Consider the following 13038-nt stretch of genomic DNA (forward strand, 5'->3'; position numbering starts at 1 on the left):
TTGAACTCAGGTCCTCCTGAATCCAGGGCCAGTGCTCTATCCACTGTGCCACCTAGCTGCCCCACTTGAGATTTCACTGGTAAAGGAAATTCCTGAATAAGCAACCCCCCCCCACCTTAAGCAATGCAAGCTGGCATCCTCTCTGTAACCTGGTAGACAGCTGCCCCCAAGCAATGGGAAGTTAAGTGACTTGCCCAGCATCCCCACGGCTGGTCTCTATAAGAGATGGGACTTGAACCCAGGCTGGCTCACCATCCACTCTACTCTGATGCCTCCCTGCCCACAGATCAGTAATCCTAAAATCCCCAAACCTTTTCATAGCTCTCCAGTGGCCAGAGGACAAAATTTAAATCCCTTAGCCTAGAACTTAAGACCTTCCATTATTCTTTTTAAAAAAATAATAAACATTTTTGTTTAAAGTGTGAGTTCCAGATTTTATGACCTTCCTTTATTCTTGCCCAGCCTATCATCCCAGACTCCCTTAAGCAACCCTACACCCAAGTCACATTCATTTATGACTACCCCCTGAACATTTCTGAACTTTACTTTCTCTGCTTCTAGGCAGGAAGTATTAACTCCTAAATGGGCTTTTGCTCATCTACCCCTCTCCATTTTTTTCTTTTTTTGCAGGCCAATGAAGGTTAAGTGACTTTCCCAGGGTCACACAGCTAGTAAATGTCAAGTGTCTGAGGCCAGATTTGAACTCAGGTCCTCCTGAATCCAGGGCCCCAACTTTAACCACTGCACACCTAGCTGCCCCCACCCTCTCCATTTTTCAATGCTCTCTCCCTCATTAAACTATTTTGTATCATTTTAGTATTACGCATTGTTTTTACTTATCACTCTTAGTATAGTGGAAAGAGTGTTGGCTCTGGAGACCAAGAACCTGGATTGAAATCCCATCTCAGACATGGACTAGCTTGTATGAGCCTGGCCAAATCAATTAACATCCTGGGTCCTCAGTTTATACATCTGTATTAATGAAGGGTGTGAACAAGATGGCCTCTGAGGTCCCTTCTGGACCCATGGTCTGTGCATGTCTTGTATCTGTCCCAACAGAATCTAAGCTCCCTCAGGGGAGGGACTGTTTGGGTCTTGGAATTATATACACATAGCACTATTTAATATATGTTTGTCAGATGAATTTAACTGAACATCTTACACTTTTTCACATGCCACTCAGTCCTAAAATAGCAACTTATGCTCTTCATCTTTCTATGGGTCTTGCCTGAATGAACTTACTTAGAAGATTTCCTCTGGGCCAAACCTCTGTTCCCGAGATGGCCCCACATTGGCCAACATATTGAGCGCTCCAGTATTTTTGTGGTTTCTAATTTTTCCCTCTGAACGAGGCTGTATTCTCTTGACCGGGCATGGATATATGTGCCCATACCTCTCCTCAAGACATCTCAGCCGGTACCAGTCCGTGTTGATGGGCCTGAAAATAATTAGCCCCAACTCTGCTGGGATATTGGGTCGACGATTCCCCACGTAGCACCTGACTAAGCCTGGGATGGTGTCAAAGCTTTCCTGATCAAACTGATACTGGATACGACAGTAGGCTTCATTGAGACGGAGAACTGTCTTACTGATTTTGAAGTGTTGGGCCGTATTCTTCCACTGACAGGTCAAGACAAGTTTCCAGGACTAGAGAGAGAATCCGCACAAGAAGTCTCCATCTCGCCTGCACAAGACTCTCAGATACCTGTAGGATAAAAACCACATGGGAGAACAGAAACTGGAGAGTCGATCTTACATACCATATCATTATCATCAACTACCCACATTTCTTCAGACATAACGGCTGGGGATGCCAACATTTTTCTTTGTGCTTTCCTTTGTTTTTTTCCCAAATGGAAGACTATTTAAATATAAAATTCATATTATATCAGGCAAATAAAGCTTTTGTGATTGAATGAGAAGGCTATGGTATTTGAGAATTTTTCCTGTCATATAAACCTGTCAAGGTTTATATGTCTTATCGGCAAAATGTCTACTTCCTTGTCTTTCTCTGTTCCTCAAGCTCTTAGACATTCCAGTGTCTAGTAAATGCAAATCCAGTTTTATCTACCATGGTCATGGAATATGGAGTGGCTTGGCTAAACAAATAACTAAGGAAAAAAGAATTACCCTATAGATCATAATGAGGTTTAAATTATTTTTCTTTTTTATTCTGATCACCCCCAAAAAGAGAGCATTTCCAAACAATCAGTAGAAAACCAAAAACTATATATCAAACTGTGAAATTGCTAATTCAAACTGTTTGCTTTTGGAGAGAAAATAGTATATATAAAAGTATATGATGTAATACAAATTCTACATTTTACTTTCAAAGTTGTTCTGACTCTCTGTGCTTCCTTCTGAACTTCCTTCTTTTCTGTGCATTTTGTAATGTTACAATGGCCTTTGGGGGGACTTCTCTGGTGACCCCACCTTCTACTGGTAACCCCTGCTCTCTATTTAGAACTGAAAGAAAAAAAATGAAATCCTTGTTGTATATAAGCTGAGTCAAGCAAACTGAATCCATACAAATACATGTCTCACACCCACGACCATAAATATGTCTCCTCTTTCACATCAAGTCTTTTGCCTCTATGTAACAAACTTCATTATAGGTCTTCTGAAGATATGGTTGGTCATTTCCCTCATCAGAGTTCTTAAGTCTTTCAGAGTTGTTTTTCTTTACATTGTTGTCCTGGTATAAATAGTTCTTGTGGTCCTCATTATTTCATTCTGTAGTAAATGCTGCTTCATTTCTCCATCTAGTTGGTCTTTCTGCTCTCCGAGACTATCCCACTCCTGGCCATCTCTACTTAGCTGCCAGAGTGATCCTCCTAAAGCTTAGGCCTAACTCTGTCTCCCCGCTGCCCCCAATAAACTCCAATGGCTCCCTGTTACTTCCAGGATCAAGTATAAAGTGCCTCGTTTGGCTTTTCTAAAGTCCTTCTCGATCTTTCTACCTTCCCAGTCTTTACACTTGACTGTCTTACAGAAGCCATAGTCCAGCTCTACTGGCCTTGCTCTTCTTCCCACAGAACACCCCTATGGCCTAATTCTGTGCCCTGGCACTAGCTACCTTCCATGCAGTCAATCTGTAAACATTTATGAAACGCTTACTCTGTGGCAGGCTCTGTGCTGAGTGCTGGGGATACAAGTATTAAAAACAACCAACTCCTGCTCTCAAGAGATTCTAAATGAATGGAGGAAGACAATACAATACACCAATGGGAGCTCAGAGGAAGGGATGGTGGGTGGGGTGGGGGAAGGGCTGGGAAGGTACAGGCATGTTGGAAAAGTCAGAGAAGTCCCAAAGAAGTGCAGCCAGGTAGAAGATGAGATGTTCTGAGCTGAGCTCCTTTCTTCAATGGAATGTTCTCCATTGAGTTGGGGCGGGTGTGGGCATCTTCTCTTTACCCCCATCTCCTGGATTCCCTGGCTTCCTTCAAGATTGAGCTCACATCCCACATCTGCATGCAGCCTTTCCCATCGCTAGCACCTTTCCTCTGGCATTATTTTCCACCTAACACTGTATATTATCCTGTGCGTGCATGGTGTCCTTCCCATCCACCCATTCCCTCATTAGAATGTTGAATTGCTCAAGGGTAAAGAGCCAGGTTCTCCTCAGCCACAGTGCTTGGCATATAGTAAGTCCTTATTAAATGCTCATTGACTGACTGAGGTCCCTTCCAGCTCTGAGATTTTGTAGGATAATTAGTTTTTCTCCTTGAATAAGTCAAATTTGTTGTGGTTGTGAGTCATCTCATTCATATCCAACTCTTTGTCACCCCATTTGGGATTTGTCTTGGCAAAGATGCTGAAGTGGTTTGCCATTTTCTTCTGCAGTTCATTTTACAGATGAGGAAACTGAGGCAAACAGAGGTTAAGTGACTTACCCAGGATCATACAGCTAGTAAGTGTGTGTGGCCAGGTTTGAACTCAGGTCTTCCTGATTCCAGGGTTGGCCCTCTGTCCATTGTACCACCTCACAGCCCATGAATTAGTCAAAAGGCATTTCCAGTTGTTATGGGTGCCTTAGGATCACCGTTAATGAACGTCAATTATCATCTTATTAAGGTATTCTGTTTGGGTAGTATAATTAGGAAATTAGGTGGTATAGTGGGTAGAGCACTGGGCTTGGAGTGAGAAAGACCTAAATTCACTTTTTGTCTCAAATACTTATTAATTAGCCATGTGACCTTGGATATGTCACTTAATTGCTCTCTCAGTTTCCTCATCTGTAAAATGAGGGATTTAGATTTAATAACCTCCAAGGTCCCTTCCAGCTCTAAACCTATGATCCTACACACAAAGTTCTGAATGATGGAGAGTTTTGCTACATATGGCATAACTAAGTAGTAACTTTTTGGTGACAGTGTTGTGGCATAGAAGGTTGCAAAAACCACATCCCAGGTCACAGAATGTAAAAAATTAAGAGTCCTGAAGAGACCACCCATTGGTTCAAGAGAAGTAGCGATTGGGCAGCTAGGTGGCACAGTGGATAAATCACCAGCCCTGGATTCAGGAGGACCTGAGTTCAAATCAGGCCTCAGACACTTGACATTTACTAGCTGTGTGACCCTGGGCAAGTCACTTAACCCTCATTGCCCCGCCCTCCCCCCAAAAAAAGAGAGAGAGAGGGGTAGAGATTGGTTTCAGGAAGGCAGTATCTTTGATAGTGCTGAAATGGCTACTATATATATTATTTAAATATTGAGGGCTAGATTCACATATACCATATATCTATACATCTCTATTTCTATCCATCTCTACCTGGAGATATAGATAGAAATTTGGATATCTTTCTAAATATCTATATTTATCTATATTGCTATTTCCATAGTCTATATCACTGTTTCTAGATATCTTTATAGTTCTATCTCAATATACATCTGTATATGTCTACATATGCCTATATTCACCAGTGTGTATACGTGTGTGTACATATTTATGCATATATACATGCACATATACATATACATGCATACATATGAATGAATGAAAATAAAAAGACTTCCTGTTTTTAATCACATTCAGGCTCTGTTTACTAAGCTCCAGAATGAGCTAAACAGAAATGAACTTTGGATTTTCTGACCCCAACACTTCCCTATGGTTCCTTTATAGAAGAGGGTGTGTTTAAATAAATAGTACGTTGCACATGATACAGATTGTCGAGCTGGAATCTCTTTGGTTTTAACCATACAGGATCTCCTACAGGGTCTCAGAATGGAGTGGCATGAAGTGGTTCAGTTGGCCATTTGCCTAGGAAGTCTCCCTTCTCTATTTGCTCTGAAGTGAAGAAAGAGACAGAGGGCTCTGGAAACAAGAGATACCTGTCGAGGAATGCGCCCATGATACCAGGCATGGCTGCGTAAGTCTTCGCCACTGAGCTGCAGCTCTTCCTCCAATTCCTTCTTGAGCAGCTTCTCAGGGGTCCTGTCCATAATGTGTCTTTCTTTGGAGAACTGCAATAAAAGGCATCAGTGGTGACTCTGCTTCACCCAGACCACTCATCCCACCTGGCAAGTCATACCCCAAGGGCTGGCCACCTGCTTTGACAGCCCAAGCTAGCACTGGCCAAAACTCTAGTTCAGGTTGAGGGACTGAGATAAAAAACTGCCCGACCACAGTGACCTTTCATTCCGCCAACCGCTGATGTGTCATAGAATGTCATGTCTGCAGGGGAACCACGGCAGGAAGTCCTGCTACGGTCCTTGTTTTCATCAGCCGGCTGAGGTGGCAGGTATGAAGACCATCTGAAGCTGGCAGGAGGGGCACAGGCAGACTTAAAGGGGAGCTGCTGCAGGTGGGGGTAGGAGGTGGGGTATGCACACTCCATAAGGATCAGGCTCTCTGTCAGCACTAGGTAACAGGACAATTTCACCTCTTGGTCACACAGAGGAGGAAACAGTATGGTACTTAGTAACAGGACCTGGGTTCAAATCCATCTCTGTTACTTACTACCTAAGTAATCCTCATCTATAAAAAGAGGGGGTGGTCTAGATGGTTTCTGAGATCATTTTCCAGCTCTGCATCAATGATCCTCTCAAAGCAGGGTGGGATGAAGCGAGAGGCACATTTCACTGACTAGGGTGCCCCACCCCCACCCCGGAAACCCTGCTGTCCTTTGGCTTCATGCTGGCAGAGGCAAAATACTCTGAATGTGAGAGGACAATGCCTCCAGGCATAATTCTGAATCCTCAATCATTTGGAAAGTTTTGACCCATACTTGGATACTTGTTAGGTGTGAATGTCCGGCTCTGCAGGAAGTTCGTTCATCAATGGTTCACTAGAATCATGATTAAGTTACCAAACAAATATTTACAAGGCTTGCAGAATCACTCAAGTGGCAAGTATTCATTAAGCACCTACTATGGGCTAGGAACAGGGGCCCAGACATCAAAATTAAGTGCTCCCCTTCCCCTCAAAGAGCTCACTAGAAGAGTCAGGCAGCTTACAGACTCCCCAGAGGCAGAGAAGGGATCTCAGAGATGAAGAGCAATCACTTGGCCACTCTTACAGGTGTCTTCAGCATGAGTCAGGAATCAAACCACTACCTTTGATTCAAGATCTGGTCTCTGGTCAGTACATGCAGGCCACATTCCTCATTGCTCAAGAAAATGCTAGAACCCTACACCTGGAATCTTAACCTAGTCCTTCCATGCAAGCTGGTGAGGACAGATGAGGGGTCAAAATCAACAGATAGGGAAATGTCACATGGGTTGGCTGCTCAGGATATGTTTGGATCTAACTTAGTGCCTCTGGAAAGCTGGTTATTCTGTGTGCATAAATTTGGAATAATAATAATTATTATTATTAATAATAGGCAGCACGATTTAGTAAACAGAGAACCAGCCTGGAGTCAGGAAGTCCCAGCTCTGACACATACTGGCTGCATGACCCTGGACAGATCATAATCCTTCTCTGCTCTGGGTAGCCCTCTAAAACAGGGAACCATGCACGAGTTCTTAAGAACTATATTTCAATAGACTCGGTTTCCTTTGTAATCCTATGTATTTTATTTTATCCATTAAAAAACACTCTTCTGAGTAGGGCCCATAGATTTTCACCAGACTTCACCACTGGGTTCTAACACACAAAAGGGTTAAGAACCTCTCCTTCAAGGTGATATGGATAAGAGTGAGTCTCTTCACTGGGAATTCATTACATCAGTGAAGTTATAGATCCAATCCCAAATAACAATAGCCTGACCACTGACATTTCTCTAAAGCACTTTTCTCACCACCACCCCAGGAATGCAACAATACATTACCAACTTTCCCCCCACCCCACCCCCCGCCACTTTATAAGAGGTCATCAGATATGCAGGATTCAAACCCAAATCTCCTTGGTGCCTGCAGAATGAGCACCCCCTTTCGAGGGCTGATCAGACCTCCAACTTCTTGTCACCCAAACCTTCCCAAAGAATCTCCCAATAAGCTATGGGTAATCAACACATAGAATTCATTTTCTCTACTCCACGAGATAGCATCTGTAAAGCACTTAGCACAGTGCCTGTCGCATACTGGGCTCCTTCATAGGTACTTGTTCTCTTCCCTACCCCACCCCCACCTCTGGGAACAAGAAAAGTTCACCCTCCTGTCTTTAGGCAACCCCTCACCTCAGTGGTCCTGGTTAAAGACCCCAGAAGAAGGACAGTTCATGCTTCACTTCAGTGTTCTTTTCCACAGCATGAGCTCCCTCACTAACCAGAGCATTCAGTCCTGCATTTTAGGCCCCCTGCAATCTGGCTCCATCCAGCCTTTCCAAGGATTTGAATATTATCCTCCCACCATTTCCTGGTTACCCCAAATTCAGGATTCCTTCCATCTTCCACTTTCCTACATTCACCCAAGGTCTGCCTGGAATGCACTCACTCCCTTCTCTTCTCTGCCCCTTGGAGATCCTTATCTCCCTTCAAGGCACAGTCCAGGGGCTCCCTCTCCCCCTCTTTCCCAAACCCTTCCCGGAGCCTCCCCAGTTGTTAGCTTTTTTCCCCTGCAACTGAATTCTGTGTAGTCATGTGTGTCCATGTAGACTATATGCCCCTTGAGGGGGAAGGTCTGTTTCCCTCAGCAGAGTTCCTTCGCCCCAAAAAAGGCCAGATAGGCATTTGTTGAACTGAATCCAAATCGTTCCACATGAAAAATTCTAGCCCTTAGTGGTTCATTCAGTAAGGACCTACCATTTGACTTGCATATTGCTACTCTTGTTATCTCCTTCCCCTGTTTCTGAAGAGGTAATTTCCTCCTGACAGCCTGCTCCTGTTTGTGCCTCCTCACTGTAAAAACTTAAGCATTTTTATGGAAGATCCTCAAGCAAAATGTACCCACTTGTATACACACTTAATCAATGTCGGTCTAACGTACAAATCAAGGTTATTACTGGCTGTTCCTGTCGGGTTGGAACAAGAAGTAAGATTTCTGACTCTCAGGGCTTCCTCAGACGAGGATGATATGATATGTTTTCACAGCAGCTGCCGTGGAAGATGCTGTTTTGTCTGCTTCCCCGATAACAGTCTGAAATCTTGGTAATGGTGTGTTCTTTTGAGCTCCCATCGGTACTAGGAAAGCAACTGCTCCCTGGTTGTGGATTCTTTTTTTTTTCCTCTCTAGGAAAATAGTATATACAAGACCTGGCTATCTCCCAATATATCTGAGCTAGTTGCTTGGCCCCGGAGGACAGAACTAAAGTAACGGGCAGAAATTGCAATGAGGCAGGCATGGCAACACACCCATAGTCCTTGTTCCTGGGGAGTCTGGGGCTAGTGGGTTGCTTGAGTTCAGGGATTCGGAGCTGTAGGAGGAGGAAAGCAGATCAGGTGACTGTATCAAGCCCCCAGGAGCAGGGGACCACCAGGTTTGCTGAGAAGGAATGAACCAGCCCAGGTCAGAAACAGAGCAGATCAATAATCAGCATTGGGATTGGGCCCCTAAGTGGCTGCAGAACAGGGACTTTCTTCTTCGCGTCCCTAGTACTTAGTACAGTGCTCAAAACAAAGCAGGTGCCTATTGACTAAAAAGCAATAAGGAAATTGAAAATCAGTGCAGCATTCTTCTTTTAGGATGGCGAATTTTACAGTTTAAAAATGTTGAGATGGGTGTGCTAAAGATGAGTTTGGAAGCATTGCTATCGGTCTCTGCTTCTACAGGGAACCCCCTCCCATCTCTGCTTCTGCAGGGAGGGCCCCCTTGTCTCCTCTTCTGCAAGGAGCCTCATCTCCACTTTACTTCCTCCGATCTGACAGATTTGTAGCTGACAGCAGTGGAATGGGGAAAGGTGATTTTTATAAATGGAGGCCTTGACAGAGAAGCAGAAAGACCAGGAAGCAGTAAGTGCCCCACGTTCCAGTGCCCTGCTTCTAACACCAAAGGCAGGTCCATGCGGCTAGGAGTTCCACAAGGTTTTGTCAGCAGCTGCAGCTGCACTTTAGGAGAGAAACTGAATGTGACTTAGATTTTAATTGGACGGTAAGGAAACAATTTGGTCCTGGTCTTTTAGTCTAGAAACCAACGCTGATGGTCTGCTACTTGTTAGTCACTAGGGATACTAAGGTAGCAGCATCCAGAGGAAAGAGAACTGGGCTGGGAGTCGCAAGGACCCAAGTTGTTAAGAGCTCTCCCTGCTACCCTGAAATTGTTTTGTGCATATTTCATATCTAATAACCTATGTCTATGTATAAACCCCAGGAATAGGTAGGTAGGTAGAGTAGTGTCGGGCTCAGACTCAGGAAGGTCCAACCTCAAATCTGGCCTCAGATACTGGCTACCTGTGTGACCTTGGACAAGTCACTTCTATTTGCCTCAGTTTCTCATCTATAAAATGAGGATAACATAGGACAATACCTCCTAATGCTGTGAGGATCAAATGAAATAGTGTTTATAAAGTGATTAGCACTCAGTAGGTTATAAATGTTATTAGTGCTGGTGGGAATGATGATGATTCTGTTTAAGGGAAGGTGTTTTCTTTGCTGGGGGGGGGGGTCATAGAATCATAGATTTGGGACTGGAAGGACCCTAGAGATCAGTAGGGACCAGCCCCTTCATTTTACAGATGGAGGAAACTTGAGTTCCCAGAGAGGCCAGGGTCCCACTGCTTTTGTTCTTGAGTCATTTTCAGTCATGTCTGACTCTTCATGACCTCATTTGTGGTTTACTTGGATACTAGACTGGCTTTCCATTTCCTTTTCCAGCTCATTTTACACATGAGGAAACTGAGGCAAATAGGGTGAAGTGACCTTCCCAGGGTCACACCGCCAGGAAGTGTCTGAAGCTGGGTTTGAATTCATAAAGATGAGTCTTCCTGACTCCAGACCCAGAGCTCTATCCACTGTGCCTACCACCAGCAAGGCCAGCTCTTGCTGGCAGCCTCCTTTGTAAACCCAGTGCCTCACACCTCCCAAGAGCTGAATATACACTTGCTGAAATTAAATGAATTGCTTTATATTCAGAACATTGACAAACACTATGTGAGCTTCTCTTGAGGAGGGCATTGTGGGGTGGGAGTTGGGGGGGGAGAGAGAAAGCCAGCTCTCTGCTTCCTCTTTTATTATTATCATTTCATTCTCACCTTTTTCAACAAAAAGGTCAGTCAACAAGCATTTATTAAGTGCTTTCTCTGTGTCCCTGTGCTAAGCAGTTAGAAATAGTCCCAAACCAAGCTGCTATTGGGCAACTAGGCTTGAGATTGTAAGTGAGATTTTGGTAATGCAGAGAACTCCCAGATGAGAAAACTCCCCTTACCAGTGCAGGTGCAGCTCCTTCTCTGCAACATATGAGTTTTCTAGAGTGCTGAGAAGTTGAGTCATTTGAGTCACTGAGTGCTAGGATTCTTTTCTATTCAGTATTGCTCTGATTTACTTTTTCAGACCCAGTATTTTCTATGCACCAGAGAGGAACTGGAGCAGAAGTAGTTTGCAACTTTGAATAGGGTGGGTCTTGTCTCTTGTCTAACACAGGAATTGCCTCCCAGCCCTACAAAACTTCCCCTGTCCCTGAGCTCCTCTACCAACACAGAGCAGCTGCTCTGTACATCTCCCTCCGGAGGAAGTGAGCTCTACAGTGTCGTCGTCGTTGTTGTTGTTTTGTTTTAAATCAAGAATGCTCAGACCATAGCTCCAGACCTGGGGGGGACTGAGTCATTATATGACTACCACTAGAAAAAAATGCAAGATGTAAATGAAAGATTTGAAAGAGATGTGAACAAGTCAAGTCAAGAAGCATGTATTAAGTCCTTCCTCTGGGCTAGGTGGTACAGTGGTTAGGGCATTGGTCTTCCTGGCATCAGAAAGATTCATCTTCCTGAGTTCAAATCCACCCTTGGACACTTCCTAGCTATGTGACCCTGGGCAAGTCATTTCACCCTATTTGCCTCAGTTTCCTCATCTGTAAAATGAGCTGCAGAAGGAAATGGCAAACTACTCTTCTTTGCTGAGAAAACCCCAAATGAATCACAAAGACTTGGACACAAACTGAAAAACACACACACACACACACACACACACCACTGAACAACAACAACTGGGCTAAGTCCTAGAGATAAAAAAGGCAAAGACAGGCCCTATCCTTAAGGAGCTGAGTCTAAAGGGGAAGGCAATATATAAACAACTATGTCCAGTTAAGATATAGACAAGATAAATAGGAGATAACAAATGGAAGGTACAAGCATTAAGGGGAATATTCTAGATTAAATTTCCCCTTATGCTGGACATGTACGAAATCTGGTCAAGAGACATCGTCAGTCATTAAGTATTTATTAAGCACCTACTATGTGCTAGGTACTATGTTATGTTCAGGGGATACAAAAAGAGGCAAAAGACAGTCCCTGACCTCAAGGGGCTTACAATCTAGTGGTGCTTGAAAGGGCATAGAACTTTGAATACTAAATTTTGACCCAAGTTCAAATTCTGGCTCTGCCACTTACTAGTTCTGCCATATTGGTCAAGTCTCTTCACTTCTAGGTGCCTCATATATGGAATGAAAAAGGTTGGATTAGGTGATGCTAAGGTCCCTTCCAGCTCTAGGTCAGTGAACCTAGTGAACTGGTTTTTTAAACAGTAGGAATAACAGAAATACCACGATCTCTGTATGCAGCAGTGTCTTCAATACCACGGTACCTAACCCCAAATAGTGAGGAGCTATTAAGTTAATTAGCTGGCACCTTCTAGGCCTATTTAATCCTATCTTACACCACTGCCAGCTGCAACAGTCAAAGATGGGACCATCAGACCATAAACAGAGAAGGAGACTTTAGGGGCCCATCATTTTACAGATGAGGAAATTAAGACAGAAAGAATGCAAGTGACTTACTTTAAAGCCACACAGCTTGCTTATCAAACACTTGCTTATCAGACACTTATGTGTCTGAGGTGGGATCTGAATCCAGGTCTCTTGGACTCCTTGTCTCATACCTAACCACTATGAAACATGACTATCAATTAATATATCTCAGCAATCATGAGAGAGGGTAAATAAAGCCAACATTTTGCCAAAAGTTGAAGAGCATATATTTGAAAAGTAGAAACTAGTGACAAAAGGTTAGACAAGGGAACCATCCCCCTTCCAATTTGTCCATAACTAATAATTGCAGAGTTCTTTATTTTCTTCATTAGTTTTTTTTTCCGTATGAATGTTTTCTCATGTGAATCTACTCACCTCTTTCCTATCGCCATTACTTTTAGTAATGTCAGGAGGGGCAAGGGAGCAGGGCAAGGAGACCTGCCCCAATATAGGGTGAGCCCTATCTCAGAAAGATTGAATAAAGAGGAAAAGGAGCCATAGGTACAAAAATATTTAAAGCAGCTCTTTTCGTTGTAACAAAGAACTGGAAACTAAAGGAGTGCTCACTAACTGGGGAATAGCTAGACAAGTTATGGCATATGAATATAATACAACACTAGTATGCTATTAGGAATGACAAAGGGGACAATTCACAGAAACCTGGGGAAGACCTCTATGAACTGATGCAACGTGAAATGAGCAGAAGCAGAACAATTTAGACTGAAAAGACAGACTGCTTTGAAAGACTTAAGAATTCTGATTA

General features: G+C 43.6%; 1 protein-coding gene across 1 annotated transcript in view; it reads right to left on the bottom strand.

Moving 5' to 3' along the window:
* BCAR3 (BCAR3 adaptor protein, NSP family member) overlaps positions 1-13038 on the bottom strand; it is a 166611-nt gene that overhangs the window by 28376 nt on the left and 125197 nt on the right. The window contains 4 exon segments of the mRNA XM_043964167.1: positions 1239-1261; positions 1264-1683; positions 1685-1705; positions 5331-5462. Coding sequence (XP_043820102.1) covers positions 1239-1261; positions 1264-1683; positions 1685-1705; positions 5331-5462 — 596 coding nt within the window.

This window comes from Dromiciops gliroides, chromosome 4, assembly GCF_019393635.1.
Source record: "Dromiciops gliroides isolate mDroGli1 chromosome 4, mDroGli1.pri, whole genome shotgun sequence".
Taxonomy (NCBI): domain Eukaryota; kingdom Metazoa; phylum Chordata; class Mammalia; order Microbiotheria; family Microbiotheriidae; genus Dromiciops; species Dromiciops gliroides.